The sequence below is a fragment of the Suillus subaureus genome (assembly GCF_016647635.1).
Source record: "Suillus subaureus strain MN1 chromosome Unknown BJ212scaffold_6, whole genome shotgun sequence".
NCBI lineage: Eukaryota > Fungi > Basidiomycota > Agaricomycetes > Boletales > Suillaceae > Suillus > Suillus subaureus.
This window is the reverse complement of record NW_024538562.1, coordinates 1,445,642-1,472,340: the sequence shown is the minus strand read 5'-3', so window position 1 is coordinate 1,472,340 and position 26,699 is coordinate 1,445,642. Positions and strand designations below refer to the sequence as shown.

At 47.6% G+C, this 26,699-nt stretch overlaps 8 protein-coding genes across 8 annotated transcripts; 4 read left to right on the top strand and 4 right to left on the bottom strand.

Annotated features, from left to right (window-relative positions):
• Positions 1-228: 228 nt before the first annotated feature.
• On the bottom strand, positions 229-2,941 carry BJ212DRAFT_1335279 (caspase domain-containing protein). Its single transcript, XM_041334905.1, has 19 exons — positions 2,808-2,941; positions 2,582-2,741; positions 2,246-2,520; positions 2,163-2,213; positions 1,983-2,107; positions 1,844-1,925; positions 1,707-1,792; positions 1,593-1,653; positions 1,479-1,541; positions 1,382-1,428; positions 1,263-1,325; positions 1,169-1,207; positions 855-1,052; positions 727-807; positions 651-669; positions 553-598; positions 468-504; positions 396-416; positions 229-344 (listed from the first exon to the last, which is right to left on the bottom strand). Exons 2-19 carry the CDS (start codon positions 2,632-2,634, stop codon positions 318-320), a joined length of 1,374 nt encoding a protein of 457 aa, XP_041196763.1. The 5' UTR covers positions 2,635-2,741; positions 2,808-2,941; the 3' UTR covers positions 229-317.
• Positions 2,942-3,635: 694 nt separating this feature from the next.
• On the top strand, positions 3,636-6,640 carry BJ212DRAFT_936981 (general substrate transporter). The gene is made up of 16 exons (XM_041344390.1): positions 3,636-4,089; positions 4,141-4,210; positions 4,262-4,295; positions 4,350-4,504; positions 4,555-4,623; positions 4,673-4,730; positions 4,778-5,002; positions 5,052-5,150; positions 5,205-5,335; positions 5,390-5,420; positions 5,469-5,594; positions 5,645-5,734; positions 5,789-5,842; positions 5,895-6,051; positions 6,104-6,181; positions 6,234-6,640. The coding sequence occupies exons 1-16, from the start codon at positions 4,012-4,014 to the stop codon at positions 6,468-6,470; spliced, it is 1,692 nt and encodes a 563-aa protein (XP_041196762.1). The 5' UTR covers positions 3,636-4,011; the 3' UTR covers positions 6,471-6,640.
• Positions 6,641-8,311: 1,671 nt separating this feature from the next.
• On the top strand, positions 8,312-10,197 carry BJ212DRAFT_1445378 (uncharacterized protein; the record flags this gene model as incomplete). Its single annotated transcript, XM_041338103.1, has 7 exons — positions 8,312-8,360; positions 8,408-8,495; positions 8,550-8,850; positions 8,904-9,078; positions 9,130-9,561; positions 9,611-9,725; positions 9,783-10,197. 7 exons carry the CDS (start codon positions 8,312-8,314, stop codon positions 10,195-10,197), a joined length of 1,575 nt encoding a protein of 524 aa, XP_041196761.1.
• A 1,003-nt stretch (positions 10,198-11,200) lies between these two features.
• BJ212DRAFT_1477852 (armadillo beta-catenin plakoglobin) lies at positions 11,201-13,431 on the top strand (the record flags this gene model as incomplete). The annotated part of the gene is made up of 14 exons (XM_041339613.1): positions 11,201-11,313; positions 11,376-11,428; positions 11,477-11,496; positions 11,548-11,613; positions 11,672-11,776; positions 11,824-11,912; positions 11,980-12,052; positions 12,099-12,196; positions 12,249-12,315; positions 12,364-12,555; positions 12,667-12,780; positions 12,830-12,858; positions 12,907-13,358; positions 13,412-13,431. The coding sequence occupies 14 exons, from the start codon at positions 11,201-11,203 to the stop codon at positions 13,429-13,431; spliced, it is 1,491 nt and encodes a 496-aa protein (XP_041196760.1).
• A 1,489-nt stretch (positions 13,432-14,920) lies between these two features.
• BJ212DRAFT_936730 (uncharacterized protein) lies at positions 14,921-15,797 on the top strand. The gene has a single exon (XM_041344389.1). The coding sequence runs from the start codon at positions 15,047-15,049 to the stop codon at positions 15,680-15,682; it is 636 nt and encodes a 211-aa protein (XP_041196759.1). The 5' UTR covers positions 14,921-15,046; the 3' UTR covers positions 15,683-15,797.
• Positions 15,798-20,488: 4,691 nt separating this feature from the next.
• Positions 20,489-22,070, bottom strand: BJ212DRAFT_936670 (uncharacterized protein). Its single transcript, XM_041344388.1, has 7 exons — positions 21,875-22,070; positions 21,702-21,814; positions 21,492-21,647; positions 21,364-21,442; positions 21,179-21,304; positions 20,937-21,125; positions 20,489-20,882 (listed from the first exon to the last, which is right to left on the bottom strand). Exons 1-7 carry the CDS (start codon positions 21,933-21,935, stop codon positions 20,833-20,835), a joined length of 774 nt encoding a protein of 257 aa, XP_041196758.1. The 5' UTR covers positions 21,936-22,070; the 3' UTR covers positions 20,489-20,832.
• An 860-nt stretch (positions 22,071-22,930) lies between these two features.
• On the bottom strand, positions 22,931-25,698 carry BJ212DRAFT_936645 (uncharacterized protein). Its single transcript, XM_041344387.1, has 4 exons — positions 25,162-25,698; positions 24,985-25,111; positions 24,807-24,929; positions 22,931-24,751 (listed from the first exon to the last, which is right to left on the bottom strand). Exons 1-4 carry the CDS (start codon positions 25,542-25,544, stop codon positions 23,138-23,140), a joined length of 2,247 nt encoding a protein of 748 aa, XP_041196757.1. The 5' UTR covers positions 25,545-25,698; the 3' UTR covers positions 22,931-23,137.
• Positions 25,699-25,878: 180 nt separating this feature from the next.
• On the bottom strand, positions 25,879-26,157 carry BJ212DRAFT_1232353 (WD40-repeat-containing domain protein; the record flags this gene model as incomplete). The annotated part of the gene is made up of 1 exon (XM_041329507.1): positions 25,879-26,157. A coding segment is annotated over one exon (279 nt), but the record flags the coding sequence as incomplete, so codon positions are not given.
• Positions 26,158-26,699: the final 542 nt, after the last annotated feature.

The following is a 26,699-nucleotide window of genomic DNA, read 5'->3' as shown; positions in this document are numbered from 1 at the left end:
TGTAACTGTTGCTTGCTTTTTGAATCTTGATACCTCAACACTGTACATTAGAATCTAGATACAATTAATTGGTCTGTGGTTTGGAGAGCATTTCTAGATTGCGACGAGGTGTGACACGCCAGTCCAACCTTTCAAGGTCTGGATCGAACTGTAGGATTCTAAATGCTACAGAAAGTTACCCAGTATGCTAATCTCTCCTTTCACGGTTACACGTAATATGCAACTTCACTGGACAGGATAATCTTGTATTTCCACGTAATGAAGGATACTACATTCAGGAAACATATTTGATACAACGTACATGATACAGACATCATTCAGGCTATGAAAAGTAGGTTGGTGTCCTGCATGGCGGGTGGTAAGAGCCTGAAGAACTTGTAGAAAAAGATACTGACCATTGGGTGAGAACTAGACAGCTGTTTCAAATAGTCAGAAAAGCGCAACGCCATGCGCAGCTATAGACGAACCTGTGGTTTCTGACTGTACTTTGCCCTTAAGATAACGCTGCGCAAGTTCATCAGAAGCCAGATAATCAATCTCGAAGACACTCACCGGATGGAATTAAGAAGCTCCTGATAACTTTGCTGCGGGTTTTCGCCTGCGGAAAGTGTCGAATTAGGAGCTAATTATGATGCTCTAAGATTACGTACTGAGTGCCTTGATGAAAGCCTGCATTTCAAAGATGGATGAGAGGCTGAAGTGAGAAGCGTGGATTGAGGAACTTACATAGCTCATAGCGCCTGTGGCTCTTCCAGCTTCTTGTGTGTCCGCGCTGGTCTGTGAATCCTTGCAACCACTCCAGGAAATCTACGTTGAAGGTGAGCGTCGTGTAAAGTAACCAAAGGTTCACGCACGCAGTCGGCAGGACTCGTCTTTGTAGTCTTCGAGATTGTCTCAGCTTTGTGCGCATTACTTGCATTCTTGATAAATCCCGTGACGGAGCTGAATACGCTGCCCATATCGCCGCGAGCGTATGAAGTTGCAGCGGACATTAAGCTTTGGCCAGCCTCCGCGGCAAGGTTTGGCTCTTTAATCTTGCCCTCCGTAGAATACTGATGGCACAGAAGTGAGATTATGATGAGGCTGGGGAGTAAGGATAACGCACGACATATGGGAGATCTAAATATAAATTGAATTAGAATCAGTATGAGCACTGAAGGGTGACAACAGATCCATTCATACCAAGAGCTGACCCAGAGTGGCAAGACTGCGAGGATTTAGTATATGAATACTATTTCAGGTTCTTAGCGGGAAAAACTTACATCAAAGATAGCGGTGAGACGACAACCCGCAGGAAGCCGCTTCACCATGATGTCGTGCATTAACTGCAAGATAGTCATTAGTGGAAAGTGGCGAGAGATTGGCTACAACGGAGACACACGTCATCAACAATGTGACCCTTCACTTTGAAATCAACCGGGTAGATGACTATCCCGCAAACGAATCAGCACACGCTTTCTGTAATATGTAGCCGTCACCTTCATCATATCCATCTTCTTCATCGCCATCGAGGTCCTTCGTCTGTCCTCCGTGTCCGGAATCTATTTGGTGTGAGTTACAACCGGGTAGATGGCCGCGAAAAATGCACGTACAATGGAAGAACAGCGAGTCATTGGGACGGGCATCGCGAACGAGCCATTCCATTGCGCGCAGCTATTGGCGGCCATCGGTTAACACCAGCACAATTCGGTAGGTAGCTTACTCACTATGTTTTGCTGAGTAGGAACTTGGCGTGGGTCCCTCGCATCGTCAGTGAGCATGACCATGTCCTCCTCCTTATACCCAAACTGAGCTGGAAATGATTCATGACATACTGCGCGCATTCCACAGCGACTGGACTTACTACTCAAGAAACGCTTTATATTGTTTGCATCATTAATGCAACCACGCAATTCTTCCTGCTGGCCGATGTAATTGATCCCAATCTATTTTGAAGATAGCCATCAGATGTGAATGAGTATCAGTCCATGCGTATGACATACACACAAGGCTTTCTTCTTGCCGTTACATTGAGAATATTGGAAAAAGGATTGCTGCGTCTGATTGGGCCCTTGCCCTTGAGGGCCGTAAAACTGCTGTTGTTGAGGTGGCCTCTGTGGGGGTCCGCCTGTTTAAAACATTATGATGAGAAGCGACCTTGTAGGTTCCAGCAATCAACCCACTCGGAGGAGTATAAGCGTAGCCACCGCTCATCCTGAGGAATGTTAAGGTATCTATCAACGCGAATATCTTACGAACAGCGTACTGGGGGGAGGTGCGCCATAGCCACGAGGAGGTCCAGGCGGCGGTGGATAATTCCTAGGAGGACCTGGGGGTGGAGGGTATTGTGATGGAAGGCCTTGCCTACCCGGAGGCCCAAGGGGTGCACCGTATGATGAGGACGGAGGGCCAGGCGGCGGTGCATAAGGAGTGGGAGGTCCTTGAGGAGGGGCATAATTTCCAGTGAACTGACCTGGGTAACCACTATTATGGTGATGTCCAGGATGGTTATCTCTTGATACTGGCGGTGGAAATCCAAAGCTGTGATTCGATAATATTGATATTGAGAGGACACACAAAGCATATTTTACCAGTCACCTACCCTCTGGGTGCCGGGGAACCGTGCGAGGGAATCGATGGTGCGGCAGCATGCATAGGGTTGTATGCAGGTGGATTGGGAGGAGGAGCATAACTACCGCTGGAACAATCATCATATCAGCTCAACCAACTATTCACTACAGGTCACATACGGGTTTGGGAACCTAACAAGCAAAGTTGTGTTGTGTTGGATTCAACGGCTCTCCAGAAGATGTTATTAATGCACTTACTGGGGTGGGGTACTAGTGTTACCACTCTGATTGTTACTGGTCGGATAACCGGATTGCCCTGGCCACATTGGACGACGATTTATGACTCGACAAGTAAATTGTGAGAGCTCAGAGAAACTTGGCTGACTTTAGATGTCAAAGTTCAAACTTTCGAGCAGCAAACCTGCTGCGCCCACAGCATTTCTTGCACTGCCACCCTCTGAACCGCCACCGTGACCTCCAAAACCTCACAAGAACGGTTCAAGAACGCAAGCTCTCGAGCAAACGTTCGTTCATTATATAACAGGTTATAATCATCAACTTCTGAACAGCGAAACATGTAATCTTGTTCTGTCATCGATCGGCTCAAGTTACATCGTAGAGGTGCATACCATCATAATCACAAGTGGTTGACGTCCAGGTCCGACTGTTAACATTTTGGCCTCGCTGGCGGCTCAGCAATTCCACTTAGAGCACAAGAACTCATAACGACCGCCGCTTTTCTCGTGAGTAAGATGCGAGTTCAGGGGATCATCGGTACTATCGACCACGTTCTCAATCAAGGCAATACTCAATCTTTCTGACCGAGCGTACTCTATCGAGGTATGTCCGATCAAACCGTATTTTTCCTTTTGCAGAGTAACTTTTAAAGAAACTAGACACTGTCGCTCAATTTGCCTCGAATCATATATCATCACACCGCAACGTGTAACCCTGTGCCAATGATTGACTTATCCAACGATTCTGTTGTTAAGCAGGTATGCGTGCTACAGACTCCCTCTCACTCTTTCAAATAACTAACTATCTTTAACGCAGTGACAAGCACACAAGTGTGCCAATTACCCCCATTGGTTTTTTCGCCACCAAATCTATCTAAGCGTCTTCGGACCGGATAGTCTACCGCTGTCGATACGGTGGCAATATCATCATGCGGATCCATAATCGGGTTTGCGGCAATCTCGGAAGCGTATCCATACCATCACTCATTTTGTTCCGGACCCTACCTCTTGTTTGCTTAAGTTGTAGCGTGGACGGCCAGGATCCCCCGCACCGCCCCATACCCCGGAGAACTTCTCCATTTCGACTCTTTGCTCCATTGAGATTTTTCCGTACTTAGCCCGTGACATGAGAAATCAATGATGGAAATGTGACCAAACAGTATAAAGGAGAGCTGCATCCGTGATTCAGTCGAGTTAGCAATCCCTCTTCATCTTCATCAACAACAATGGGTGGAGGCCATGCTGGAGGCGCAAGCCCCTACGCTGCAAAACATCGTCAAGGACTGCAGGGCCAGTCAGGATGGGTGATTTCTGCCCAATAATCGTATTTAGTGCTGCGTACTAATACTACACAGGCTGGCCTTGTGCACAATCGCAAAATTTTTGCCAATGCAGTCTTCGCTTCTCTGGGCGGTCTGCTCTATGGTACGACCCTATCATTATTTTTTCCTTCAAGCTCGTACTGACACGGTGAAGGTTATAACCAGGGTGTGTTTTCCGGTGTCTTGAGGTGAGCTTTCATGCCACCTTTTATTTGGCATCCATGATTCTCAAACTGTTTCAGTATGTATTCATTCGACCATCGGATGGCATCCGCTGTCTCCGATCCTGGAACGAAGGGTTGGCTTGTATCTATTCTGGAACTTGGGGCTTGGGTCGGCGTTCTCTCTACCGGGTACTTGGCTGACAAGCTCTCCCGTAAATACACCATCATGCTTGGTTAGTGTGCTTCGCTTTTGCCAGGGGATGCAGCTGATTCGTCCATGCAGCCGTCTGTATATTTTGTGTCGGTGTCGTCGTCCAAACTGCGGCATTTCATCCCACGTCAATATATGGCGGTACGCTCTCAGAGTCTGTTCAAAGTTTCGCGTCTGAATATCATCTCAGGGCGTTTCATCACTGGTCTTGGTGTCGGATCCCTCAGTATGGCGGTACCCCTGTACAAGTATGCCATAACGGTCCCCTTTTATGTCTTTACTGACCTTTTACCAGCGCCGAACTTTCTCCTCCTGAAGTCCGCGGCAGTCTGGTTGCTCTGCAGCAACTTGCTATCACCTTTGGTATTTTGATCTCCTTCTGGATCGACTATGGTACCAATTATATCGGTGGTACTGGAAGCGGGCAGAGCGAGGTTGCATGGCGCGTTCCATTGGGTATGCAGCTTGTTCCTGCTATCATTCTAGGCATTGGTGTTATTTTCATGCCTTTCTCTCCAAGGCATGTCCTAACTCCCGCTTACGACACGTCACAAACTCATGGTGTCCAGGTGGCTTGTCAACCAAGGTCGTGATGAAGAGGCTGTCGCTGTTCTTGGTAGGGCTCGCCGCCTTCCTCCGGACTCCGACCTCGTTCAAATTGAGTTCCTGTGGGTCATAAGATCATTGCTGCCTTGGTCTTCCTGATCCATGGTCTTCCGCAGGGAAATCAAGGCCCAGTACCTCTTTGAAAAGGAAATGAATGCTTTGAAGTTTCCTCAATTCCAGGATGGGTCGTTCTCATCGAATTTCAAGCTCGGTCTTCATGCCTATATGAGCTTACTTACCACACGCAGTACGAATTTGTCGAACTGGTACTGATTATGAACGCTGACGTTGCTCTCGCCAGCTCTCTTCTACCGTGTTGCCGTTGGTTCATTGTGAGTCGCTATTTTCTACGGATAGGACTCAGTCCAATGGATTTTCAGGACCATGTTCTTCCAGCAATGGACTGGCGTTAACGCCATCTTGTACTATGCACCCAGCATTTTCAGTGACTTGGGCTTGACGGGCAACGCAACTAGCCTTCTCGCCACGGGTGTTGTCGGTATTGTGTATGCCTCGCCACATATTTTCACATACAAAACTAACACAACCCAATTAGCATGTTCCTCGCGACGATCCCTGCCGTTATATGGATCGATAAAGTCGGCCGTAAGCCAGTCTTGATCTCTGGTGCTTTCATCATGGCTGCGTTAGTATTATATTCTTGCGTGTGAAACTTTCCGTCCTCAACGTTCCATAATAGATGCCACCTCATCGTTGCAGTCCTGACTGCGTTATACCACGATTCTTGGTCATCGTGCGTCTCATCGAAATTTCATTATCTCACTTGAACTAAAACATCTCATCAGACACCCTACCGCTGGTTGGGTAGCTTGCGCTTGCGTCTGGGTATTCTCCGTAGCCTTTGGTTACAGCTGGGGTCCGTGCAGCTGGATCCTCGTTGCTGAGATTTGGCCGTTGAGTATACGTGGCAAGGGTATTTCTATTGCCTCATCGTCCAATTGGGTTCGTTCTATGGATATTTATAGGGATGTACACTGATTGTCATGGCAAACAGATGAACAATTTCATTGTCGGTCAAGTAACGCCATCAATGCTAACTCATATCGGCTTTGGGACATTCGTGTTCTTTGGCGTGAGTTGTCTATTCATTTACTTCTTTCAATGTCTCATGAAAATTAATACAGGCATTCGCCTTCCTCGGTGGCTTTTTTATCATGTTCTTTGTACCCGAGACCAAGGGCCTCACTTTAGAAGAAATGGACGACGTGTTTGGAGACCGTGAAGGTCTTGCTGTTGCGGATCAACAACGCCAGAACGCTATTGCTGACCGGATTGGCTTGACTGCGTTTGGCCAGCACAAGGGCGGGTCCGATATCGAAAAGAGCAGTCACGAGCTCTACGACGATGAGGGAAAGGCTTAATGTCCATCGATGGATAGCGCAAATATTCCTATGCACTCAATATCTGATACGCTGTATTACATTGTTCCGCAATACATGCACCCTAGTGGTGAACATGGAGATGGAATAGCAAATTGAATAATATTAATACTGATGGGCACCCCCAGTTATCCTGGCGTCCGCGAGGTCACCAGTCCGGCGCTCCACGGAGCTCTATGGCGCTTTGAGAAAACACCCAAGTATCACCAAACCGTTGAACCTTTCGGAGACTGGGAAGCCCCAGCCTTCGCGGTCCCGGGTCTCCATTACTCTCCATCTAAGCCTCCATGGATCCGGGGATCCTGGGGTATCCAAATCAGTTGCCTGGGGAGCTCGTGTAGCTTCTATCATCAATAAGCTTGAATGTCTGTCTTGAGCTGTCTTCCTGCAGATCTATTGCCATGGGATAGTACGTATTTGGCCACAAATAGTGGTAAAAACCGATGCTTGCCAGCAGTTGCCAGCTGCCTGCCTTTGCTGGCAAACACTTGGATTCATCAAGAAGGTCATTTTTCCCGCCATAATCGTATCATGACCATCGAGGACGTCCGAATTGTGCAACATAAATACACTCCCCGCATGATGATTTCGCCTATATTCCATCGTTCTTAAATCGTGGGTTCTTGACCCTCCGCTGAGTCGTCGCGGACAGTGGTATATGCCGTCACCTGCTGTCACTCGTGACGACGTTCATCGGTTTTCATCGGATGGCCCAGGATGGTCCTCGTGACTCTGGAACAACTGCTGTGTCCAGTATTTCAAAATTTGGCAGAGCCCTTTGAAAAAGGCGGCCAGTTTATTTGCTTTGCATTATTTAATTTGAAAACCCTCGTTATTCAACTGATGGGACACGAAGTTTGGTGTCAACGATCATGGTCGAAGTTCCTAAGCGGTGGAGTCCGAGAGAGTCCGAGCCCCTGGCGCAGCGAACCAAAGACCTGTAATGGGCAATGGCTAGCGCAATACTGTAGGACATAGTGTGGCAAGGTGTGGCTAGCGCTTTGGATTCTCCGTCATCACACGTTAGTGGGGTGAAAAGGGATGTGCAGCGATCGATCTCGCCAATCAGCGTGTCTCGTTGTCTGGCAACGTGCACGCAATAGAATAATTTGTCCCCGCTCCTCGCTTCGGGTTATGCAATTAATCTGAGAACGTGGCAGTGTGTAACTTGGCGAACGAGCAAACGTACCGTCGAGTTGCTGCCTGTTACGTTGTTTGATAATGAAAGGAAACGAAGAAATCAAATTTTGTTGTTGTCAGTTGGCGCAGTCTCCAGTGCAGGCACTTGGAAGTTATTTTTTAGAGCATCATTGATGACTCGGACGGTTGAGGTCACTCAACTTACACGTATCTTTGACATGCCGAATCAACCCTCTGAGATCTGAGACCGCCGACGTCACGAAAGTAAAACAAAGTAAGCATGTACTCACAGACGAACGCTGGACATTGGAAAGGACTCCAATCCCTATGGAAGAATCGCTTCAATCGTTTACGCAGCTCAGGGGGAGAGTATACTTAATAAGGTGAAGGTGCCGGTCAGTGGGACAGTATGCGATAAGTCTCTGAAAGACTGAACAGCAGCTCGAGTGCATCACTAGCTAAGTCTAGAAGGACTGAGCGTGTTTTGGTTTGAAGACAAAATGCTTCTTCAATATTTTCCTAGTTTGGAATAGCGATTTTCAATTGCTGATTATGCTTGTCGTGATGGGGTCCATCTGCTCCATGATACTCTCCCTTGGCAAATGCCCCTAGTTCACAACCGCCCACCTGGTTCTAGTTTTTGAGTTATATCGTGAATTATAATCTTGGGATCTGCATTCAACATGTCGTCGTGTGGAAACCCAGCCACAGAAGAGCAAGCCCTCATGCCTCGTGAGTGTTTTCAACTGTGTCTACCTGTGTCTCATTCGCTTGGGCAGGTCGTCTGAAGTTTGGGAAATCAAAAGACTGCGTGAGATGCAGGTTAAAACCAGGCAACATCGTGATCCGTCATGCGGTGTACTGCAAGTGAGTGTTTTGTTCATTTCAGCGAGGAGCGGATTTGACTACGTCCCCCACAAGAGAATGTTTCACTCCAATAGTAGACATGAAATTTAGAAAAGCTCTCGAACCTTCGGTCAATGCTAGGGCAGGCACCTCGAAGCGACCCAAGCTTAAGGCATCGGGAAACCTTTGCCTGGCATTCTCTGGCGGCCTAGGATCGTCGATTACGCTGGATATCGTCCATAATACATATTTCTCCAGTCGACCGCCCTTGGATGATTTAGGCAAACCAAGAGGTGGTACCAATCATCCACGGAACGTCAGCGTATGGCCGTCCTGCCTTGTTTGTTATGTAGAGGTATGCGGAGCTTTTGCTGGGGTGAGTCGTGGCTATGATCTCCGGTCGAGATTCAGTAACATAATGGCAGCTAGATGCATGACAGAACCGAAGATATTCGATCTGTAGTCGAGCGATATCCATCATTCGAATTTGTGCCTCTGCGAATAGAAGATGCATTCGATGGGTCTTGGTGGACCAAAGTTTCCGGATCAAACATCACCCCACAGGTTTGGCTGGAACTCAGCAAGGAAGGCCTAATTACAGATGGTAGAACTGTAACAATGCATCTAATCAACATACTGAGCTTTGTATTGTCAGGGCTCCATGTCGCTTCCAAAGTGACTGATTTAACACCAGTAGAAGCTATGCGGTCGTATTTATCATCGCTGCCCACACAAACTGCAATTTCTAGTGCCTTACAGAATCTCACCCGTGTCCTTATCCTGCACACGGCCCACTCGAGAGGCTCATCGCATCTACTCTTTGGATCATCTCTCACGTCGATCTCTATATCACTTTTATCGTCTATTTCGCAAGGTGGAGGGTATGCAATCCGCGAGGAACTTCAGGAGGAATGGGCGCCGGTTGCTGCTTCTGGTTCGAAGCCTAATAATGTGCTCAGGGTTATCCGACCTCTCAGAGACGTTACTGCAAAAGAATGTGCCATATATGCGTGGTGGAACAACATATCTGTGGTCGGTCGAGACAAGCAGAGGCGTGCGATACTAGGAATAGCAGCCTTGACCAAGAGTACGAGAGAGCTTTCGCGTGCAAGACGCAGGACTGACTTATTCCTCAGATTTTGTAGTCGGGCTTGAGAAAGACTATCCTTCGACTGTGTCGACTATCGCTCGGACCTGTGAAAAACTGGAACCTAAGGATGTACCGAGCGGGCAATGCAGGTTGTGTAAGCGGTGAGGTTTATTGACTACATTTCATTCGGTTCAAGTGATTAAGACAGGATCTGTCAGGCCGATGCAATCTGCCATACAAGAGTGGAAGGATCGTATATCAATAAGATCTTACTCAGATGACAAACTTGCTGCGGACTTGGCCCACATCCCATCACCATGCAGAGGCAATCTCGACACAAGGACCCCACCTCAAGTGCCACCGCTACTTGCCCTGACCGATTTCCTTTGCTACTCTTGTCACACAACGTTGACAAGCAGGAGTAGTCGCGGTGTTAAACAGTCAGCTCCTGGTGTATCATCAGCTACGCCTTTACCCATCTGGGTGGCAGATCGTGGCCTTCACGAGGATGGACTAATAGGCGATGGAACTCGGCGCAAGATTCCTAAGGAAGAGATGCTCGACATCGTGGCAAATTTTCTCATCAACGATCAGGAATTGCGAGGAATGAGGTACTTACAACGCTTCTTGTAGCCCTCAAAACGTATATCGTTAACAACTTTACTTGATGGGGGCCAAGCTTCAAGAGTGTGTTGTTGTACTCAGTAGGCACAATCACACGTGAACTTTATTTCGGCTGGTGAGCTCCTTCGAGCGCAATTCTCGTATCTGCCTCGTTGTCCCCCTCGGCTCTTCTCGCCTGCAACGGTGAGCAGGTATCCACTCACTGGTCACATAGCTTGTTGACTGTCACATTCAGCGTATGATGACGGCTTAGGCTAGGCAGTTTATTTCGCCGCTCGCAAAGTTGTCGAGCAGCTTGGCATTGACACTAGTATTAATAAGATCTTGTTGACTGGGATCATGAATCCCTGGAGGGTCCATCAACGATTGACAATCCAGTATCCTGTGACTCAACGTCAAGGCAGCGAGTGATATCGTGGCCACCTCAATGCAGGTTATGATACCATGATGTCTCCGGTATCGATGGTGCGGACATAGACTTAGCGTAAAATCCACTTCTCGTTATCCCGAATGGAGTCCACGAATTAAGGCAATCTAGTAAAGTCTAGTAAAGGCATGAAGAAAAGACTCTGATACGCGACATCGTGGCAGGGTTTCTCATCGATTTAGAAATGAATTCGTGTATCTTTTAGCAGCTCCTGCCATGCGGACCATGCTACGTTATAACGACTTTAGCGTCCCGTGGAAGACAATCGTTCTAGATTGATCATGTAATGATAAGGGGGTTGTTTGACTTGTCACATGTCAAGAACACGGTGTGTCGGATCAAGATTCTGAATCAGGTTGACTTTGGCCTGGACCTTCAGTCCGAGTCAGGTGCATATGCAGTAACAGATTCAGAATCCATCACGTACTTATAAGCTACTGTACACTGCCAGTACTTGGCACGGCGATAATTTATCCATCGTAGCCGAAGACCTTAAATACATCCAGTTTCCTGCCTTTTGGTTCCGAAGAGGCTCTTTCTACTAGTTACCCATCGATCATCTTGCGACTTGTCCCGGGCACTGCGATGCTTGCAGAAGATCACTCTCATGAGTTTCTCGATGACGAAAGTCAGCACTCGTTGGAATCACACCAGTCAAGGAAGAACATTCTCTTGAAGTCTCACGGAAGACCTCCCTGGTAACTTTTCGTGCAGGCTCTTTATCGTCGTTCAACTCCTGACATCTACGTGTCACTGACAGGTACGGGGAAGACGGCCTACCTATTTGCAGTGCGTTCGTGATCGGAATAGCTGGTGAGTGAATGTATCATGCAGCTTTGCATTTTGTCAAAATAGATTCAGGCGGATCGGCAAGTGGGAAGGTGAGAATGCAAGTTGAAAGAAGCTCGGAGAGATGAATTAGACGTCGACAGACTCATGTTGCTCAGCAAATCGTCCGTTCATTGGGATCAGTACCGACTGTCGTTATCTTGTCTCAGGTCAGTATTGCAAAAAATATCAGAAGAGTTCACAGGTGATACAGTGTCCACTGCTTAGGATAGCTTTTACAAGCAACATACTCCAGAAGAGGTTGCGCTGGCGCATGCGAATCGATTCGACTTTGACCACCCGGATGCCATTGACATGCCCATGTTTGCTGCTGTTCGTGCATTTGTTTATGTTTAGATTCTTTACCGAATCTCTTCTAGTGTCTCGCGGACTTGAAGGCGTGTCGACAGTCCAATATTCCCGTTTATTCGTTTGCCGAACATCAGCGGTTAAACGAGGTGAAGTATTTGTATGGTGCGGCTATCATAATAAGTCAGGTGTTTGATCACTTCCTGTCATGATCTTGGGTGCTGAAGGCAAACACATGTTTCAGCGGAAGGTATAATGGCTTTGCATCATCCAGACTTGCGCTCTTTATATGATCTCAAGGTACACTATCATTCAGCAAGTTGTACGTTGTCTCACCGTTTAACAGGTGTTTGTGCAATGTGACTCAGATTTGATGCTCGCCCGGAGAATACAACGGGATGTCAAGGACGCGGAAGAAGCGTTGATGGGGTTATTGAGCAGTATGTATTCTTCTCTGCCAGGGTTATATGTTATCGTAACCATTGCTCATGCCTAGATATCTTCGCTATGTTAAGCCCGCATTTGATAACTTCGTTTTGCCAACCGCTCGCCATGCAGACATTGTGAGTAAATGTGTTGTTTTAATTGTTTCGACGTACCATTATCTTCAGGTTGTTCCAGGGTCGAACAACTCTGTTGCCATTGACTTGATATCGACCCACATTCGACGCCAAATGACAGAACGTGCGAGACACTTCCGGAAACGCATGGTTTCTCAATCAATTGAGTGTTGCTTGAGTACGTCAGACGGTAGCCCGGTGTCCAAGAACCTTATAGTGCTCCCGCAAACACCACAGTTAAAGGTTTGCCCCCCACCCTCGATGAGAGTCGTTGCTCATGCTTCTGAGTGAAGGGTATATATACCATTCTTCGTGATGGAACATCCAACCGCCAGGATTTTATATTCTTCGTAGGACCGATTGGCAACATTCTTGATCGAGAAAGCGATGGAACATCTTCCTCACAGACCTAAGACGGTCACGACCCCAACAGAAGTAGATTGCACCGGCAAGGAACTTGACGTTAAGGTATGCCATTCCACTGAGAAATCGGGTGTCTGGCTTAAGAGTTATCTAGAACGTCTGTGGTGTCTCCATCATACGCTCGTACGTCTTGATGAACCAGCCAATTTCTGCACTAATCAGTTGGTCCAGAGGTGGACCTCTAACGAGAGGGTTGCAGCGTGTCCTTAGTGACGTTGCAATTGGATCCCTTCTGGTGCAATCCGATGCCAATTCTGGAGAGCCACTACTTCTACATGTGATGCTCCCTAAATGCTTGCGAGAACGACATCTAGCCGTCGATGCATGGGTCTTCTTGCTAGATGCTCAAATAGGCACTGCTGCCTCGGCATTCATGGCAATTCGGACACTATTAGATCATGGAGTCCAGCAAGATCACATCATTTTCGTAACGTTTCTCATTGCCCGCACCGGCGGTGTCACTGTACTTCAGCGGGCCTTTCCAAAGATCAAGATTGTTACTGGTGCCGTCGATGAAGGTCTTCGTGAAGCTTGGCTTGAACGTTACAATGAAAAAGGCGAGGGCCAGAGCGAAGGGGACGGGAGGAAAGTCTGGATCATAGAGCCTGGTATGGGTCAAATCGGTAAGAAAACGCACGTGGTCGTAGCATGCTTCCCTTATGAATTCTTTTCACAGGTGACAGATACTACCTCTGATTATGGAACACTTGATCTGCTGAGCATGTGTCGGACACTTGTGTGATCGTGAGTATTAATGGCTCGGTGTCATGTGGTCTAGTTAGGATGTACATGCTCCGGAACCTGCTACCACCGATTGCCAGAAATGTCTCGACGCGAACGATCGAACTGTTAAATCGGATTCTTGAAACACGACTTCATCAAGAGTGGCTGTATTTGCTTACCGATGTTCTCATCATTATAAAGTCGACCCGCCTTATTAATATTGATATTGTTTTGGTGGCGTTATTTTGGCATCTGCCATCTCTGACAGTCAACAACAGCAGATGGCCAGAAATGTCAGCTGGCACATCTTGAGATCACCTCCCCCACGTGAGCCAGTTGATCTGGAGTCTTGGAGTGTTGCGATTGATTGTGTGCCTTGAAAAGCATTGTAGTGCATTTTTGTTGGCACCGCAGCATAGCGGAGAATACAAAATAATCACATCGGAATGCAACATCATTGTGCAAGTTAATGTAAAGATATGGTTTCTGTTCGCGACATAATGGACGTTATGGCAGTGCTATAGATACTGTAGAACATGTACGAATAGATATCTCTGAGCGGTTTCATTTATACCTTTCGGGTGACCTGTATCTGGATGCACTATACCTAGATGGATGTGTATAGCACAATAATTTTCGGATGTCATTCAACTCCCTGGTATATATTATATATATACATATATACGAAGCCTTGAGCCTCAGGTCGAGCAGAATCGTTTGGATAGTTTTGGAGATGTCATCATGTTCTTGATCAAGCGCTTTCTTATTTGAGAATTGTAGATTGCAGTGGTGATCCGGCATAAGCCTTGCCCTTGACACCGGGCAGATGGTGTACAAGCCCAGGAAGTCGACAAGATAAACAAGGGGTGGGATAAACTGAATGCCGACTTGGTGACTATGGGGGACAACATCAGATGACGGTGGCGGGCTGGAGTAACTTAGTAGCGCTTTAATATGTGCAATATTTGATAGGGGTTGAACAAAGAGTCTGAGAAGCCTTTAAGTACTGGCTGCGGCACCATCTCAGGTTTTGCGAGCAATGTTATGGATGCAAGTTGCACCCCTGTGGAGCGACGGGGGATGTTCGAGCTTTCAACATTATGATACAATATTAATACCGAGCAGCATCGAGAGAACTAGATAGTGGCCGAGCTTCGCCGGCAGCAACCTTGTTTATTACTTCAACAGGCATTGTTCTGGTAAGGATTTTAAAAATACACTGACAACGCTGTGTACAATTGACCGTGAGCAAAGGGATACGTTCGAAGGTCGAAGGTCGAGCACGGTTCGTGCTAGTGTCAAACCTTGACAACCATTGAATGTAGTTGCAAACATGGGTCGCAAATGAAACCGTCTTCAATTTACCGTTCACGATAAACGGTTGGATAGAAGGTAAAGTTGATGCGGGGGATACAGTGGCTTTCGAAAGTACTGATGAGTTAGACTTCAATGAACTGACGATGCAGAGCAACTACGCGCACGCGCGCGTTTCTGACCAATCCCTTTTCTACGGAGAGGTTTCGTTGAATGGCGCAAATGTAATTCTGTTTGTGATCCAGGCAATGAGGTATTCCAGGATGAGTCGGGTATGTGTTCTGGTGCATATAATGGAGTGTGCTCGGCTTCATTCGGGCCATCTGAACCAAAGCAAGATTCTATGTTGTCTCGTGAGTGGAGTGTGTGCTCGATATCTGTTCGCCATACTTCGAAAATCGCCCGGCAATTTGTCCAGAATTTTGTCGTCGAATTCATCAACATAGACGTTTTGTTGAAGACAGGCTTCAGCGTCTTCGAGGACATGTGGTGGGAAGAGGAAGTTAATGGTATCGTCGAAGTTGGTAGTCGCTGCTATGAGTGCGATATTCTATCGATTTCCGGAGCAGTCTTCTCCGATGCGATTTACGAATGTCGTCAATTGCAGCCCTCAATTTGCGGATCATCCATGCTACGGATTGCAGTGTTGAGACTCAAAATCCGCATGCCTGGCCATAGCGCCGATGATTTCACTGATGCTGCCAAAGTTGTTGTCTCTCCTGCTCCACTGACAACGGGACCTGCCTGCCGAAAATCTCCTAATCCTACAAATGGTATTCCGATATATTCCGTCTTCAGCAGAAGGAGTGTTGGAACTTGGCACCAGCTTCCGCTCACTCCAGCATGTGCTAGCACGATGCCGCCAAGTGATGGGCTTTCCCTGTTTGATGTATACGTCGCACTCTCTTGAAGACATGGTGGAGAGGATATACGTCTTCTACATGATTTTGACGAGAAGTTGCTAACAACTCACCCAAGTGAATATCCTTGTATTGAAGACCAATGGACTTGACCAGATAACGGAGCAGTGTGTAAATAAATTCTCACGGGGACAAAAAGTAGGATTGTACAGCCACAATTATGAGACCTTGTAGGTACATACAAGGTAACAACCTCGTCATGACTTGGGCACTTATTTAAGGATAAGAATGATGCCCACGCTACGTGGTGCACCTGAGAGCAAAACTCCCTTACAATCGACAGTAATTCACCTGCACCAGAATGGCAGGAGAGGCAGGGCAGGGCATCATTATAAGCACCACACCTAGTCGAGTATTTGGAGATCATGAAGAACCCGTGCTCGCAGTCGCAGTCTTCCCCGATATGCGACGAATGGTTACAGGCTCGGCAGACAAGACACTTCGTCTTTGGGACCTGAAGGACGGCGTGGTGTTGAAGATAATGGAGGGGCATTGCGACTGGGTTGGAGCAGTGGCGATATCGCGAGACGGGGGATTAATAGCAAGCGGTGATGAGAAGGGGGAGCTCATCACCTGGAACGGGGACACCGGGGAACCTCTCACCAAATCCTTCCAAGCTCACTCTTGCATCGACTCATTGGATTTTTCTCCAGATGGTGCGGTGTTGGCTACTGGTTCATGGGACAAAACAACGAAGCTGTGGAACACAAAAACGTGGCGGTTGCAAAAAAAACCTATCAATTGTGGAGATTATGTCAACTGCGTTCGGTATTCACCTTCTGGCAAGCATCTTGCCATTGCAACACTTGGGAAGATTCAAATATGGGATCCGAACACTAGGGAATGTATTATAATCTTTGAGGGTCATGCGGTTCATACATCGATCAGTCGAGCAAGCATTAGACCATTCAACAAGTCACTCGCGTGGACGCCCGATGGCAAACGCCTTCTCTCAGCAGGCACAAATGCTGATGCTACCATACGAGAGTGGGACTCAGCAAGCTGGGAGCAGGTCGGTGGGAGTCCCTGGAAAGGCCATGATAAGCAAATCTGCGCCATTGCAGTCAACTCTGCTGCTACCCTGGTCGCATCCGCATCGTATGACAATGATGTCCGCCTTTGGCGGCTCTCAGATAGACGAACTATTGCCATATTCCGACACTCTCACTGGATGCGCTGCGTCACCTTTTCCTTGGGTGGTGAGTACATCCTTAGTGGAGGAGGGGATAAGAAGATATCAGAGTGGGCAGTACCGGAGGACGTTTTACCGGCTTCCAAGGTAAGTTACACTCTTGTTTCTTACAACACAGTGTTAACTTCATGTAGAATATCGCTATAAACACGACAGCCCGCAATGCATGCATATCTGGTGATTTGCCTATCGCTGAAGAGCTGTTAACACAAGAGATTAACTCTGATCCCAACGACTACATCTCCTATGCCGACCGCTCATTTGTCATGGCGCGAAAACAGGACTGGGACCATGCGCTTTGTAATGCACTTATGGTGAGATACAACTGATTCATGTCTTAAGAAAGTAATATGCTGACTTTCACGATGGCAAAGTCCATCAGCATTCAGCCCTTCTTCACAGGCTACACCTCTAAAGGCATCGCCCTCTGTGGAAAAAGGCACTTCAAAGATGCGATGAAAGCATTTGACCTCGCGTCCATGTTTACCGACGGAGATTTGAAGGCCGTTCATCGTCTTCTCTTGATCAAGGCATGCTAGTCAGTTCTTCCATACTCCCTACTTCATCGATTTTCAGGCCATCGCACTGTTCAACGCAGATCAATACGAGGATGCAATTCAACGTGTCCAGGAGCTAGCCACCTCTTGTCCCCATGCCGATACTCTTGCTTGTAGTATCGTGGAAGTGAGTGTCGATCCAGCCCATATTTGTGTGCCGTTGACTTGACATCACATATCAGGCGTATTTACGTGTTCAACTTGGAATCAATGCATTAGACGGCGGGCATCACAATGAAGCTGCTGACCACTTCGCAGCCGCTGTCAACGGCGGTACTTGCTGGTCTAAATCAGCCCTTCAATCTCAATATACGGACTTCGTGGTGGTACGTCGATATAATGCAACCGAAAATATGTTTCATGTCCAATTAAACTTCATACTTCTGTAGCTCTTCGGATGGGACCTCAAGTCTTTGTGGCAAACGGCAAACAAAAACCTGTGTCACGCACTCCTTCACGCAGGTAAACTTCAAGAAGCCCTTAAATCGTACAGATACATGATGGATATGAGTGATGAAACCACGAAAGCCAGCTGCTTTCGTTGGTCTGCTAGTAAGTCTTCAGTCATGCCACCCGCGCTAAATTTTCACCCGCGTTTCACTCAGCTTTCAAGCAAAATTGCAGTTCACTCTATACTGCCAACGGAGATGTCGCACTCGCCGCGAGTGATTACGACGTGGCTATTGGTCTATATTCGAGGGCAATCGAGCTAGATCCCACAAGTGAAACCATATTTGCCAACTGCAGTAAGGCAAAGTTGAAAAAAGCGCTGTGGGAGGAAGCGCTCGTCGATGCGCAAAAGGTGCGATGACATCCATTCCTTCGAAGATAATACTTATTTTTGATGTACATATGTAGGTCGTCGAACTCAACCCATCGTCTTATATCGGATACCAGTTGAAGCACGAAGCGTTTCATGGCGCGCGGCGCTATGACGAAGCAATAGAGGCCTTCCAAGCCATGCTCTCCAAGTTGGATAATGCTCCTGAGACGCAGATACGAAGTAAGCCCCAACTAACACGTACATCAAAGTGCTTGACTCTTTCTCCAGAGCTGCGCCAGCAGTATCTCAGCCCATCCGAAGCGGACGGTGCTATCCGAAAGGTCATTCATGTTCAAGTGGAAAACGCCCCGCTTCGTCTACTTAACACCTCCACTGGGTACTTGTGCGATCGAGACGCACAGATTAGTTCCTTCAAGACAAGCACAAGGTACAAGGAGCTTTTGTTGTTGACGATGAAGCATCAAGAGCTCCGCATGGAGCGCATCAAAAAATCAGTTGCGATGTACTTCCGTTATGTTATGCTATCCCATAGGTGGGAAGAGAAGGAGCCCCTGCTGTACGACATCCAGGAGAAGGTCGTGTATAAATTGAATCCAGTTGGAAGCATCGTGAAGTTGCAGTCATTCTGCAAAGTTACTCGCAAGGCGGGTTATCGTTGGGCATGGGTTGACACATGCTGCATCGACCAAAATAACAACGTTGAACTCCAAAAATCACTCAATTCCATGTTTACCTGGTATCGCCAATCAGCACTTACGATCGTCTACCTGTCAGATGTTCCGCCTTCGTCGAAGTCCGGCGCACTGGCAAAGAGCGCTTGGAACACGCGGGGATGGACCGTTCCGGAATTCCTTGCTCCCAAAGCTGTTCTCTTCTACCAATCAGATTGGACTATGCATCTCGACGACCGCTCCCCCAATCACAAGAAGTCTGTTGCAATCATGCAGGAATTGGGAGATGCGACAGGCATAGATCCACGAGCCCTTGTCGCCTTCCGCCCGGGGATGAGGGGAGCACGAGAGAAACTCCGATGGGCGTCGACACGTGTCACCACGTTACAGGAAGATATCGCCTACTCGTTATTTGGCATATTTGGCGTCCACTTACCTATAATCTACGGTGAGATGAAGGAAAACGCACTCGGGCGACTCTTGCAAGAAGTCGTGGGTCGATCGGGCGACTATTACTGCCCTCGACTGGGTTGGAATATCATCCGAATTCAATAGTTGTTTGCCAGCCGACATCACATCGTACGAAGCTCCACCATGCGTGCTGCCTTCTCTCTCCGAAGATGACATTCAGACATCAGTCTCCTCTCTACGAGGTGCTGGGGCTGTAGAGTTGGCTTCGAGAATATACACCACACTCGACAACCTGAGCGCTCCTCGTTTCTCCCACCGCCGCCTGCATCTGCCTTGTATCACATTTCCTATCATGGAAGTCAGACGGAAACATGGTCAAGACCAGGAGACACTCATGTATGAAGTCAAGACGGACGGGCTTGGTGACCTGCTGATCACCACAGAAGACAGGCTGATTCCGTTCTCGTCGACAAGGCCCCTGGCCCCTTGGCAGACATTCTTGCTTGTCCGTCCATGGAATCGTGGCCTCCTCGAGCTGCCTAATCCATCAGATGATATGCAGAACATAGAAAATGTAGCTGCTCCTAGCTCTCCGCTACTCGATTCGCTCGGCCTTTCTCCTGGAGAAAATGAGCCAGTTGATACCGATTCTCATTTGCGAGCATTGCGATTGGTTGTTCGCCTTGGACAGCCATTTAGCGCACTTTTGTTAGCACGGCAACACAGCGGGGAATACAAGAGAATCGCGTCGAATCGCGATATCGTTGCGCAAGTTAAAGACATGACTTCTATTCGCGACGTGATGGGCATTAGGACACTGGAGATATCGTAGATGTATGAACAGATGCATTGAGTGGTTTTCACTCCTACATTGATAGTACCTGTATACACTGAGTAATCATACCCCTTAGATTTGTGTTCATGGTGGCTCACGACAGGAAATAGTGTAGCCTAAGGCGATTTCAGAGGCTTACGCGTAGAGCCTTGCCAAAGTGAATCCAAGCTTTGCTTTGAAGTACCCCGACCTCTTTAGGGCGACTTGGCATCCATGCTTCTTTGAAACGCTGCAAACTATTATTCCACAAGCCATGAGGGAGCACTGGCGACACGGTCCTCATATCTTTACCACAAGTTGTCTTGACCTTGAACTACTCAGATTCGATCGCATGGTACTATGCGTATCAATGCGTCAATGCCTTGCCAGCTTTATACAAGCTTACCTATAAATCCTGTTCAGCAAAAATGTAATCTATTCGGCACATTTTGAAAATGATCCATAAAACCCAACTATAATGAATTAGCCATAGTTCTAGAATTTCCAATACGCCTGCGGAAAAGTAGAAAAATAGTCTCATCTAGAATACTTGGCAGTCATCTCCTGAGAATAATCGGCTGCGCATCACGTCAAACTGAATGATCTCGGTCTCCTCGGTGATGTGCAATCATCGGTTCCATGCTGTGGCCCACATTCTGTTCTCCTCGCTCTCCAAAGAGACTGGTGAAGGATCCCGGGAGTTGGGAGTTGTTACCTACATGGAAGTGTACTTGCAGGATGATGAGACAGAATACGATCCCCTAAAGAAAAGTATTACAATTTGAAACAATCGTGTTTTAGCCAGGTGAACTCACCACGATAGGAGGGGCGATATCCATCGCGGGGTATTGGCCAGTTTGATCCCGTCAAGAATGCTAGAAGGAGCGCAAGGACACTGGTGGCATATAAAGCACCGCTTTCGATGACGACAATCAAAACGGGTAGAAGAACAGGGTTGTCTGACATGGAACGGCGACTGTGATAGATGCGCCAGGAAATCAAAGCTGTCATATCCCGGTCGTCATGAGCCTGCAGATCAGCTATGAAATAGACGTACTAGTGCAAATAACACTGATAAGCATGGTCAATACATAGAAAGTCGTGATAAACCCAGGAGCGATGGTGTAAACAGTCGACCCTACGCCGGCTTGAGAAAGGCACCAGACAACATAGTATCCAATCGCTACGAAATATCACGGAATGAGGTGGTGCTCGAATGGTACTTTTCGGCGTGATACTCACCCCCATTAGTTAACAGCACAATACAACCAGGAATGCCAACCAAGAGGCTTCTATTGTTGAGCACGTAGCACCGCCAAACCTACTGTCCTACTCAAGGGTAGAACGATATGGCAAGTGAAGAAACTCACAAGGACAGCATCAGCGACAGTGGGCTGCGTGACATAAAGTGCGGTTTTTGCGAGTTCCAACGGTGAAGCGAGGTTGGAGTAGTAGGCATCCGCACCGATTGTAGGCGCACTGAATATGAACGCTTCTAGCACTCGAACTAAATCGATAATTAGATGCTAACGACCTTGTTGAGCTATTCAAGTTGTTCCAAAGGGTGTGAATACACTTACGGCCGTTGCAATGCAGAGTAGCAAGGTTGCTACTGGGATAAGGAGGTCCCGTTGAATACCACCTTTCTTGAGCAGTATGACCAGCGTCGACCAGTACAAAGTGAAGAACACGCCTACATAAGAAAAGAAATTCAATACTATAACTTCTTCCAGAATTCAAGTCAGTGACGCACCGTAAAACAAAGTCTCTAGGAATACTGCTATAAGCTCAGCTTCGGGCAAAGCTATGCCCATGATTATAGTCGACAATGTCCTTCAAGGACAAGCTGAACCAAAGTTTTTCTGTGCAGGTCGACTGCAAGTACTAGTCACCTTGTGATCAAGATGAAGGAATGTAAATATCTCGCAATGCGAAAGTCGTGCCGAGGAGTGATTCGTGATGGGCGTCCGTGCTGCACTGACGCATCCAACAGACTTGACTTATATGCCTAGTACTTAAGTGTAACGCCGTCTGATAGATCGCCTCAATGCTGTCCAAGTACCCCTGGCATCACTTCAAAGACGTTCACAGCCCGGTTTCTTTGATAGTACTCGTACATAGTGAAAAACAATGTGTGTAGACCGTGATGACGTCTTGCAGAAGGAGAACCGAGAATAAACAACAAAGAGTCCGCAAGAGAATACGAAAGGCATGGAGGCCGAGTAAATAGTATGGAGGGCCTGAGCCGCGTGGTGCTGAAGGAGGGCAATGATTAATGAGGTGCCGAGAGGAAAGCGAAGAAGTGCACAGGCCCAGTGGGAGGAGGGCAACGAAGGCAGAGTTATAGCATATTTTTAGAATGTGACCTTCCCCTCTTCGGTCTGTTTCCCATGAGTCTGAAAGACCACTCGGCGAGAAGTACTGCTTGTTTCCAACTTGAAACCATTAGACGGTTGCAAACGAACTATCTTTCCACCATTCACAAATGAGATGACAGCTTGACTTTCGTAGATCACGAGAAGGCCTAGGCATTCCTAGCAGACTCGGAGTGTCAAAGGTTTCATGATCATCCTCGCTAAGCACCAAGCTGTACCAAGCGATTAAATTAAGTTTCGACCGTCAAAGTGGTACATGATGATGATCAACAACCAAGATCATTAATATTGTAAGTGCCGCGGCGGAACACGGGGATCAAACACAAAGACACTACTCTGCGTTTGCAACTTCACAAGGCACTGACAAAACGTGAATTCATTCAGGCGGTATTTTTCATGACCTGGATGTATACGCACTCAGCAAATATTGTAACACAGCATTCTTAAGCTTTCGATGACCTATCTCTTTGACTTATATACGAAATCTTGAGCATATATAATATTTAATAGACGAAAGTCCAAGTTTATGGATCTCGAGTTAGAAGGGGTTCCGAGTCAGGCATAGAACAGTACCATGCACATACAGCTAAGCTCGAGCTAGATATAACGTTCTGAATAGTGCTTCCATTGCGGCAAAAGTCCTACAAGTAGACAGTTTCCAGACAGCCACGACTAACGTACCACAAAGAAGCAAAATCTGGTACACCGGGAAGTTCCAAATAAATGAATCCGGTGGGTACCCTTCTCCACCCATCCTCGAAAGAGCAATACTGTCGTGACAGTCCAACCAAGGGAGTTTCCTGTGCCACCACCTCACTTCTTTCCAGCAGATAAGCTGCCACTTGTTTAGGAAGACCTGGGTTCGCCGAGTCTTCTGCGGGAATATAGTGGAATATGCCCAATGCGTACTGTCTGAATATTGCACCGAACTTGTAACCTCTGGAGTCGATCCTAACCTCACCAATACCATGGTGTGGACAGTAAAATTTGGGATTTTCGATGGGCCGGCCATCAAATTCGGGTCTAGTCATATCAAGCGGTAGAATGACCAACGGAATACGCAATCCCCTGCTGGTCAACATCAGGTCAAGTCGACCTATCGTGACAATATCGGGATGTCCCACAAAACTAGCTGGCGATGCGGGAAGAGCAAATGATGCATGATGTTTGGCTGGCTCTCCTGCCCAATTGAGTACTGACGAATCCCCGCCAGCTTGCATGATGGCTTCAACAAGCCTCCCGAATGCACGCTCTCCACCTTCTCCGTATGCGATTTGCAGGCTGACGTCAAATATCCCCATGAGTGAATAAGCAACGTCCTCTGCCCGCGTAGTTTTTCGCTGGGCAGCCCAAGTCATCCGCTTATCAATATACCGAGGAACGGACTCGAAATCGATGAGCTCTGTTTCAGGAATTCCAGTAACTTCTTGCAGGACTGTCATGAAGGGGGTATCTTCTTCCTTGTCGTCGTCTTGCTCGGTCAGCCGCTGCCAATCCTTGTTGAAGAATTTTATCTTCCTGGGCGCCAGAAGTTCTTGTAAAGTCCATCCTCTCATGAACCACTCCTCTAATCTCAGGTCTTCAATGACAGTTGTCCCCCCAAGATACGTGATGCAGATGGACGAATTCCGGTACCACCGGAACATCGACCGGATCGACTCGTCAAGCTCTGCACTGCTATTCTTGTCAATGCAGCATGTGTCTGACCACAGAAAATGCAGGTCAAGACGTCTGGCCTCTTCGCAACACTTTTGCAATTTTTTGTAGCCAAGACTTTGCACTTCGTTCTCACCGGGACTTCGTGAGATATGCAATGCATGACAGCCTTCCTTCAGCCGAGACGTTATGTTGGACAACGAATGTCTGACATTCAAAGGGCCAAACAGCTTCTTCTCCATCATGTCTTGGTATGAAGGCTCTCCCGTATCTAGCCACCGATGGGAGAGAATGGCATATTCGACTTTGCCCCGGACAAGAGTCGGGATAACTCTTTCTCTCGCCAACGGCGGCTTGAAGCGTGCTTGACTTTCGGCTATCGAATCTTCAGTAATCTCATTGATGCGATCCTGGAAATGAGTCTTCACGAAGTTTCGCCCGACAAGTTCCATTGTTGGAAGGTAGATCAGACGAATTGGAATATCATTCATGACATAGCGGTTGAACTCGTCCAGAACATCCTGAGCAGGACTCGGGCCTTGGGTTGTGCTTATATTTTCTGTCTGGTCAGAGTGCGGCTCAATTTCAGTAATTCTCTGCTAAATATACAATCTGTCAATGGTGTGTTTGGTCTCAAAACAGGTAAATATTCACTGGAGAGGACAATCGCTTTCTAGTATTCCAGAAGTCGAGGGGCTGTCTCCACCACTTTCGGAAATAGCTGTGGTCAGCGGGAGAAGCTACAGGATCTGCATCTTCTTTGACTGTCGTAGGAGTCTGGTGAAGCTACCGTTAGCGAGCGTACAGAGAAAGAAGTCTGATTAGATCTTGCCTTCAGAGGGAGTGGCCCATGGGATATGATTACAGCCTGTGATACGGTGTGTTCGGGACTACTCTGTACCTCTGGGTACACGAGGTCCATTGGAGACTGATTCAGGGTGCGACGAATCGAGTGCCAACTAACTAGTGGTTTGTATTCAGCAAATAAATCAAGAGGTAGCCTGCTTACGTCTTGTTGATTCTCCGGCCCAAGAGTCGGCAATGGCCTTGAGTTGCGTTCATGCTGAGTGATGTTTTCGATGTTCCACAGACACACTTTCTTGTCGCCACAACCACCAACGATAAAACGGATATCAGCAGAAATAGCCACGCAGAGCACTGGCTCAACATGATGGAGCACGAGTTTAATCTGATCAAGCGTAATAGCATTCCAGAGTCGGATAGAGTTATCTCCGCAAAGAGCAACAATGAGCTTCCCGTCAGAAGAGACAGCGACATAGTTAGCCATCCAGGCCGCATCGCCACCAAGTGAATGTCCCACTTGGCAACCGGTCTCCGAGATCCAGAGGCGGATTGTTCTATCGAGCGATGCAGTGACCAGACGTTTTCCATTGGGGAACCATGCCACAGACAGCAGTCCACCCGTATGGCCAGTGATAGGGCTGACCGCTGCTGGTTTTCCCGTCTTCACATCCCAAATTCGCAACATCTGCTCATCTGGAGCTATGTGAGATACAGTAGCAATTCTGCCGCCTTCAGGAGAGAACGCAACCTGGCGTTCGCTGGTTGGGGACTCGATGTCCATTATCAGCTTCGCGGTGCCCACATCCCATATCTTGATTATTGTGCCTGCTATGGACGCAATGCTTGCACTGTCGGGAGAGAAGGAAATAGAGTCGATCTTGTTCCAGTACGCTTGAATGGGCTCTGTTGCCAAATTGCGCGTCGTTGCGTTCCATATCAAGATTCTGCCGTCCCCGCCTCCGCTCACAAACATCGTCCCATCAGGTGACACGGCAACCACATTTACTGAAACCTTGTGTCCCCGAAGGAATTCCCCTGATGCTTGCCCACTTCCTATATCCCAAAGGCGAATCCTACGGTCATAGGAACCACTAATCATCATTTTGCTGTCTGGAAAAAGAGCTACACATGTTAATGGGTCGGTATGCCCTACGAAGTACTTGGACGGGGAAATTTTGGGTTCATCTGGTAGACATGACATTGATATTTCTGGCCCGACATCTTGCTCGACGTCTGAGGCAGGACATGCTGGTAGTCTCGTTCCCGACGTGCTATGGTTCTAGGGCACGATGCTGTGGCACAAAGAGTTAAACACGCATTGCACATTTCGGAGTTTAAACGACTGAAAGTTGCTTCATGCTACCAAGCGCTCGCGCATACTATCGTTGGACCGGCCAGAGTTGCAAAATGGTAGAGAGTTACAAAACACCTCATAGCACACCACAACACATTCTAAACTTTCTACTCTCAGACATGAGACTTTTTATTATTTGATCTATAGTACTATACTGTATTTCAAAATTAAAACATGATGGATGCCCCCAGCATCAAGTTTATCACCTATTTTCATATAAAACAGTCAGGGGAAGTGTAGATCCCAGCCAAAAAAAGGTCCAGAAGTCCTCTATACCAATCCTCACCGCCGTGTTCTTATAGCGAGAGTAGAGCAGAGTTGCTGTTATTCTCGACAATGCAATCACGATGGTGTCGGTCAAAGAATGTTCAAGCGTGATAAAAGTACCA

Coding starts and splice junctions, on each gene's coding strand:
- BJ212DRAFT_1335279 (XM_041334905.1), bottom strand. CDS start 2,634: ATGCATGCTGCCGCACCATCGATTCCCTCGCACGGTTCCCCGGCACCC. Junction 1,793..1,843: donor TATAAAGCGTTTCTTGAGTA/GTAAGTCCAGTC, acceptor AATCATTTCCAG/CTCAGTTTGGGTATAAGGAG. Junction 417..467: donor AGTACAGTCAGAAACCACAG/GTTCGTCTATAG, acceptor TATTTGAAACAG/CTGTCTAGTTCTCACCCAAT.
- BJ212DRAFT_936670 (XM_041344388.1), bottom strand. CDS start 21,935: ATGGGCATAGCTTTGCCCGAAGCTGAGCTTATAGCAGTATTCCTAGAG. Junction 21,815..21,874: donor CCTAGAGACTTTGTTTTACG/GTGCGTCACTGA, acceptor TTTCTTATGTAG/GCGTGTTCTTCACTTTGTAC. Junction 20,883..20,936: donor ATATCGCCCCTCCTATCGTG/GTGAGTTCACCT, acceptor ACTTTTCTTTAG/GGGATCGTATTCTGTCTCAT.
- BJ212DRAFT_936645 (XM_041344387.1), bottom strand. CDS start 25,544: ATGGAAAACGTCTGGTCACTGCATCGCTCGATAGAACAATCCGCCTCT. Junction 24,930..24,984: donor ATGGGCCACTCCCTCTGAAG/GCAAGATCTAAT, acceptor TAGCTTCACCAG/ACTCCTACGACAGTCAAAGA. Junction 24,752..24,806: donor GAAAGCGATTGTCCTCTCCA/GTGAATATTTAC, acceptor TTGTATATTTAG/CAGAGAATTACTGAAATTGA.
- BJ212DRAFT_936730 (XM_041344389.1), top strand. CDS start 15,047: ATGTGTTCTGGTGCATATAATGGAGTGTGCTCGGCTTCATTCGGGCCA.
- BJ212DRAFT_936981 (XM_041344390.1), top strand. CDS start 4,012: ATGGGTGGAGGCCATGCTGGAGGCGCAAGCCCCTACGCTGCAAAACAT. Junction 4,090..4,140: donor TGCAGGGCCAGTCAGGATGG/GTGATTTCTGCC, acceptor AATACTACACAG/GCTGGCCTTGTGCACAATCG. Junction 5,151..5,204: donor CTCGTTCAAATTGAGTTCCT/GTGGGTCATAAG, acceptor GGTCTTCCGCAG/GGAAATCAAGGCCCAGTACC.